The following is a 7570-nucleotide window of genomic DNA, read 5'->3' as shown; positions in this document are numbered from 1 at the left end:
GGGACAAAGGGTATACCTGGTCTCTCCCACTCCTTATTCACTATGTCCGCCACCCTTTTAGGGATCGGGAAGGCATCAGGGTGCACCGGGACCTCTAAGAATTTGTCCATCTTGCACAATTTTTCTGGAATGATCAAAGAGTCACAATCATCCAGAGTAGATAGCACCTCCTTAAGTAATGCGCGGAGATGCTCTAACTTAAATTTAAACGTCACAACATCATGTTCTGCCTGTTGAGAGATTCTCCCTGAATCTGAAAGCTCTCCCTCCGACAACCCCTCCCTCACTGCCACTTCTGACTGGTGTGAGGGTATGACAGATAAACTATCGTCAGCGCCTTCCTGCTCCACTGTATTTAAAACTGAGCAATCACGCTTTCTCTGAAATGCTGGCATTTTGGATAAAATATTAGCTATGGAATTATCCATTACTGCTGTTAATTGTTGCATAGTAACAAGCATTGGCGCCCTAGATGTACTAGGGGTCTGCGCGGGCATAACTGGTGTTGACACAGAAGGAGAGGATGATGAACTATCCCCACTACCTTCATTTGAGGAATCATCTTGGGCAACCTTATTAAATGTGACAGTACTGTCCTTACTCTGTCTGGATGCTATGGCACAATTATCACATACATTTGAAGGGGGGACCACCTTGGCCTCCATACATACAGAACATGTTCTATCTGAAGGTACAGACATGTTTGACAGGCTTAGACAGGCTAATAATGCAAAAAAACGTTTTAAAACAAAACCGTTACTATCTCTTTAAATGTTAAACAGAGCACACTTTATTTCTCAATGTGTGAAAAACTATGAAGGAAATATCCAATCTTTACCAAATTTCACCACAGTGTCTTAATGCTTTAAAAGTATTGCACCCCAATTTTCAAGCTTTTAACCCCTTAAATGAGGAAACCGGAGCCGTTTAATCAAACAACAATCTTTAACCCCACTACAGTCCCAGCCACAGCGTTTGCTGCGACTTCACCTGTCCTTAGGAGTTATACGATACCAAATTAAGACTTCCAGGAACGTTTTCAATGATCACCAGACCCTCTCACATGCAGCTGCATGCACTGCATCCAAAAGAAACTGCGCAATTATGGCGCGAAAATGAGGCTCTGCCTACTATAGTGAAAGGCCCTTCCTGACTGGAAAGGTGTCTAAACAACTGCCTGGCGTCTAAAAACGTTCCCTCACAATAAAAGTGTTATAAATCACCTCTAGATTTCATAAAAAACTTAAATAAAGCAATCGATTTAGCCCATAAGAGTGTCAACCAGTGTATAGCCCATAATAAGCCTTCATTCTGTTAGGAGTCTAAGAAAATGGCAGTCTTCTAGCATTACACAGTCTTGTTAGAAAAAGGACTAGTCATACCTTGAGCAGAAAAGTCTGCTAACTGTTCCCCCCCAACTGAAGTTCTCTGGGCTCAACAGTCCTGCGTGGGAACAGCAATTGATTTTAGTTACTGCTGCTAAAATCATACTCCTCTTTTAAACAGAACTCTTCATCCCTTTCTGTTTTAGAGTAAATAGTACAAACCGGCACTATTTTAAAATAACAAACTCTTGATAGCAGAATAAAAAACTACAATTAAACACCACATACTCTTCACCATCTCCGTGGAGATGCTACTTGTTCAGAGCGGCAAAGAGAATGACTGGGGGGCGGAGCCTGAGGAGGGGCTATATGGACAGCTTTTGCTGTGCTCTTTGCCATTTCCTGTTGGGGAAGAGAATATTCCCACAAGTAATGGATGACGCCGTGGACCGGACACACCAATGTTGGAGAAATAAATATTTACATAATGAATGGTTGAATTTATTTTTACATTCAAATAGTAGTCTAAATGTTTCCTTTGAAAAGTCTTCTACCATATAAAATGTTTATAGCATAAATAATATTATTCAAATATTTAATTTAAGCGTTGAGTACTCCAACAATAAAAGGAGACTTCTTTAGAGAGCTTCTACCCCAATATTTCTTAAAGAGACAGTGAAGTCAAAATTAAACTTTCATTATTCAGATAGGGCATGCAATTTTAAACAACTTTCCAATTAACTTTTGTCATCAAATTTGCTTTGTTCTCCTGGTATTCTTTGTTGAAGGCTAAACCTAGGTAGGTTCACATGCTAATTTCTAGGCCCTTGAAGGCCACCTCTTATCTCAGTGCATTTTATTAGCTTTTCACAGCTAGACAGTGCTAGTTCACGTGTTTTATATAGAGAACATAGTTCTTACTCATGTGGAGTTATTTATGAGTCAGCATTGATTGGCTAAAATTTGAATCTGTCAAAAGAACCGAGATAAGGGGCAGTCTGCAGAGGCTTAGATACAAGGTAATCACAGAGGTAAAAAGTATAATAATATAACCATGCTGGTTATGCAAAACTGAGGAATGGGTAATATAGGGATTATCTATCATTTTAATCAATAAACATTTCAATAAAACTATTTCTAAATAATTAGGACCTTTCTCTAATACACATTTAAATAAACAGATAATTAGAATACAATATTTGTAAAGCCCCAATATATCCTGCAGAGCCGAGTACATAAAGAAGGGTATAAACAATATACGCAGTGTTAGTTCAGATATTAGAACAGACGTTTTCAGCAGCAAGTACCTACAAAACTTTTAAATGCACATTTCATCATAGAATACTTGATATGCAATATATTTATATATAGCCCTTTGTCACCTTTCACAAGTATTATTACAGTGATCCGCTTTACCTAACATTTCAGGATATGCCATGTATTGGAACCTTTTCTGAATGTCCATCACGGATATTTTTAAAAATGGGTAGGGAAGCCCTTGAGTGCCTCTTGCTTTTGGCCCAAGTATCACCAGGGTACATTGAACACAGGCTGAGAAATGAGGTATTAGACAATATAAACAGGAGTGACCCGCTCCAAAGAGTTTACAATGATATATTTCCTGCAAACTCTTTAAAACAAAAATGATATGGTCTCAAGTAATTGTGGTGTTGCCTATTTGCCCAATATAATTTGCTTTAAATAGCATGTTAAATATAAAATTACACTGATAGCCTATATTAATTTAAGTATTAAAAACAGTTAAGCTACATATTCATAAATAAAAAACAGGGAATGCCTCCAGGACCATTTTAGTGAGGTTTAGAGAAAAACAATCCCAGAGAGGTTTTATTGCTGTTCCTAAAGTGATTAGGTTGCTAGGATTAGGAAATGATTTGGAACATACTGCCAACTCTAGCTCTTTAAACGTAACTAGGCAACCAGATAACAACAAAAGGAAAAACCTGACACATGCACAACAGGGGGAAAAAAGAATCAGGCAGCTTTTATGAGATGTAGCATCCTAATAAACAGTGGTATTACCCATTTGTATCTTCCTAAAGGAGTAGTGTTGGGCAGCATGAAAAAGGGGCAAATGGTTGTCAAATAGTGACATGAGTGCACTATACAAATATCTTCTCTCTCTCCAAAGACATCAACTTTTCCTTTTTAAAAGTTTTTTTAAGTTTTTTTAAGATTTATATAAATTTGTCAACCCCTAATAGAGTAAGAGAGGATGTAACAATAATTTGCAGCTCTCAGGGATAATGCTCTAACTCGGTTACATTACGTCAGTACTAGCAAGTCCAATGATGTGAAACTTTTTAACAAAACTATTATGTTGCAATAGCAAAACTACATGTAAAGGTGGTTACCCTTTGGTATACTAAAAATGCATTACCTACTTATTCAATACTAGCACTTCTGGAAGATAAATAAAAACATTACACATAAAAAAGAAAAATCTGTTTATTTTTATCCCCAGATTGACTTTGGTAAGAAGAGATCTCAGTAAGAACACACCCCCTCCCGCAAAAAAAGTATGCGCAAATGTAAACAATTATTGAGATCAGATGCATCTGTCTTATCTTTAAAGGGACACTGAACCACATTTTTTTCTATTGTGATTCAGATAGAGCATGCATTTTTAAGCAACTTTCTAATTTACTCCTATTATCAAATTGTTTTCATTCTCTTGGTATCTTTATTTTAAATGCAAGAATGTAAGTTTAGATGCCGGCCCATTTTTGGTGAACACACTGTGTTGTTCTTGCTGATTGGTGGGTAAATTCACCTACCAATAAATAAGTGCTTTCCATGGTCCTGAACCATAAAAAATAGTTTAGATGCCTTCTTTTTCAAATAAAGAAAGCAAGAGAACGAAGAAAAATTGATAATAGGAGTAAATTAGAAAGTTGTTTAAAATTGCATGCTCTATCTGAATCACAAAAGAAAGAATTTGGGTTCAGTGTCCCTTTAACTTCAATTTTTGCTTTCCTGCAGTCAAAAACTGGAGAAATGATCAGTTTAAAAAGTTCAGTTTCTAGAAAAACATAATTTCAATTTTATTTGTTTAAAACAAGAACACCCAGAAACTGTATTGTCTAACAAAAGACCAAGATCTCACCTTCTTAATAAAAAAAAAATATTAATGCAACTTTAATACTTTTTCAGCATCATGAGTATTAAAGTTGCAGCTCATTAAGGCTATTAATTATGTCCAAAATTCATTGTGACGATGTGTCCAAAATATTAAAAACAAACTACAGTACCTGAGATTCAAGTATCAATTAGAATTACAAGGGTTTGCTTGTGTCATATTAAAATGTTCTTTTAAGAGAGTTTGCAGCACATTGTTTTGTTTTCGTACTCACAAAGTAAAAAAAATGTAATAAAACCATTTTTTGCTCACATGCTGTTATTGTGCATATTGTATATTGGATTTGTGACAAATAAAAAAAGGCAAAGCAGTATTATTCAGCAATTAATTATTAAAGGTTCATGATACCCAAATATTTTCTTTTAGGATTCTGATAGAACTTTTTAAACACATTTTCCAGTTTAGTTCTTTTAACAATATTGCTTCATTCTCTTGGTATCCTTTCTTGTAGGAGCTGCAATGCACTACTGGGAGCTAGCTGAACACATTGATAAGCCAATGAAAAGAGGCAAATATGTGTAACCAACAATCAGCAGCTAGCTCCCAGATCCACAGCCTACCTATGTATGCTTTTTATCAAAGGATATCAATAATAATAATAGAAGTAAAGTTGTTTAAAATGTTATGTTCTATCTAAATCATGTAAGACACAATTTGAGTTTCATCTCCTTTTAAACAATAAAAAGCACAGCAGATAGATAGATAGATAAACACATATCCTTTGCAATCCTGGCATATGGTTTAGAAGCTACTAAATGATACATCCATATGTTGGATGTATCAACATACTCTTCCATATTTGAAACTTAAAGTGAATGTCAATCTAGATTAAATGGTGCCCAGTTTTTAATAAACCTATTAAAAACAAGGGCACTTTAATTCATCAAAATTGACATTTCACTTGTTTTCTTCAAATACTTACCTTTTAATCTTCACAGCCACTCCAGCGATTCCCCCGGTCGTCGGAAGCCTCTTCATATGTCAGAAATGACGAATCCAGCTTCCTCCAATCACGGATTCCCCCCTGGGGAAATCATGGCCTGAGGCAACGCCGTGATTGGAGGAAGCGCTGCAGCGGATTAAAAGGTAAGTATTTGAAGAAAAGGAGTGAAATGTCAATTTTGATGAATTAAAGTGCCCTTGCGTTTAATAGGTTTATTTAAAACCGGGCACCGATTAATCTAAATTGACCTTCACTTTAACAGGCCCATTTATCAAGCTCCGTATGGAGCTTGAAGGGCCGTGTTTCTGGCGAGTCTTCAGACTCGCCAGAAACACAAGTTATGAAGCAGCGGTCTAAAGACCGCTGCTTCATAACCCTGTCCGCCTGCTCTGAGCAGGCGGACAGGAACCGCCGGAAATCAACCCGATCGAATACGATCGGGTTGATTGACAGCTCCCTGCTGGCGGCCGATTGGCCGCGAGTCAGCAGGGGGCGGCGTTGCACCAGCAGCTCTTGTGAGCTGCTGGTGCAATGTTAAATGTGGAGAGCGTATTGCTCTCCGCATTTAGCGAGGTCTTGCGGACCTGATCCGCAGTGTCGGATCAGGTCAGCAAGCCCTTTGATAAATGGGCCCCCAAGTGTAAACAGGGTGCTGAACTTACACACACTGTGTACCTACTACCTACCTACCCTGTAAAGCGTACACAGGTAATTCATCTGCAATAGACACTAGCCCACATACCTTATCAGTCCCTGGCAGGACCAACTTACACCAAGCCTTCTGCATTGTTGACAATTACAGGATACAGCATCACAAGAACCCCTATGACACTCAGGTAAACACAAGGGGTACAGCCAGCAGCACACCTTATGTTGGTAGCATATACAGTATGTAAAAGCTGCAACACATACAGAACCTTTTTATCTTGTGTATACAGTGTGATGACTACATATGGTGGTGGCATACACAGTTAGTACAGCTGTAACATACAGAACCTAAATATATCATAGTGTGATGACTACATAATTACATATGGTAGTGGCATATACAGTATGTAAGAGCTGAAACATGCAGAAACTATTTATGTCGTGTATACAGTGTGATGACTACATATGGTGGTGGCATATACAGTAAGTAAAAGCTGAAACATATACAACCTAAATATCTTGTGATTACTACATATAGTGGGCATATACAGTAAGTAAAAGCTGAAACATACACAACCTAAATATCTTGTGATTACTACATATAGTGGGCATATACAGTATGTACACACTGCAACACATGCAGAACCTATTTATGAGGTAAAAACGACGTCGTGATCACAACATAAGAATCCAAACTTATTCCATATGGGCACAGTGTGCCTATGTTATGATTCTCAAGCACACAGTGTACGCACCATATACAGGCGGGCACAAATACATAAGTTACATCCGACGCACAGTTTCCAGCATCTCTACAGAACACAAATAAGATAGACACATATAGAGATCTGTTGCTTACGTGGTACGCAGACAAACATACATCCGAACGTACACACACGTACAGGCCACAGAAAATTGCATTAGTACCTGCGTCCCCGTTCTCTGATGTATCCTCTATGGCTGTGCGGCAGTTACTGTGTTTCTGTGGCGACAGGCGCCACCCCCGGTATATCTCACAACACAGCCAGCCCAGTTCAGGGAGGCCCACAGCGCCCAGCATTTTCGCAGAGAACACTCGGAAGGATATTTGACAAGTGCTGATTGGCTGTTACATGCCGGTGGAGGAGTACCTAACACGCCAAGCGAAGGAAGAAAAAGATAGTGGAGATGGGGAAATTACGGGGGAGCGCCACCTGCTGCCAGCAATTAGAAACTGCGCCCCGCACGGCGCACAGAGGGAGGACAGTGAAAGTGAGCTGGTGATTCCAAATGCAAACGAGACAGACTAGCGCTGATGTTGTAACCCATAAGGAGGAGGTCTGCACTCAGCTGATAACCCGACTAGAAGCGCTTGAAGTTGCATTACATTTATATTAGCATATTTAGCTTTGGTAAAAATCTTAGTTTAGCCTTTGATATTATTTTCTCAGCCATAAGGCATTGATTTACTTTAAAACTTGGTATAGGGGTGCGATTAGAATAACACTGTGGTAC

General features: G+C 38.5%; 1 protein-coding gene across 1 annotated transcript in view; it reads right to left on the bottom strand.

The window, feature by feature from the left end:
• Nucleotides 1-7140, bottom strand: part of CSPP1 (centrosome and spindle pole associated protein 1) — a 411029-nt gene extending 403889 nt beyond the window's left edge. Inside the window, exon 1 of the mRNA XM_053715098.1 lies at nt 7004-7140. Coding sequence (XP_053571073.1) covers nt 7004-7136 — 133 coding nt within the window. The 5' untranslated portion in view covers nt 7137-7140. The remainder of the gene's footprint in view (nt 1-7003) is intronic.
• Nucleotides 7141-7570: the final 430 nt, after the last annotated feature.

The sequence above is a fragment of the Bombina bombina genome, chromosome 5, assembly GCF_027579735.1.
Source record: "Bombina bombina isolate aBomBom1 chromosome 5, aBomBom1.pri, whole genome shotgun sequence".
Classification (NCBI taxonomy): Eukaryota; Metazoa; Chordata; class Amphibia; order Anura; family Bombinatoridae; genus Bombina; species Bombina bombina.
This window is presented reverse-complemented; position numbering and strand designations above follow the sequence as displayed.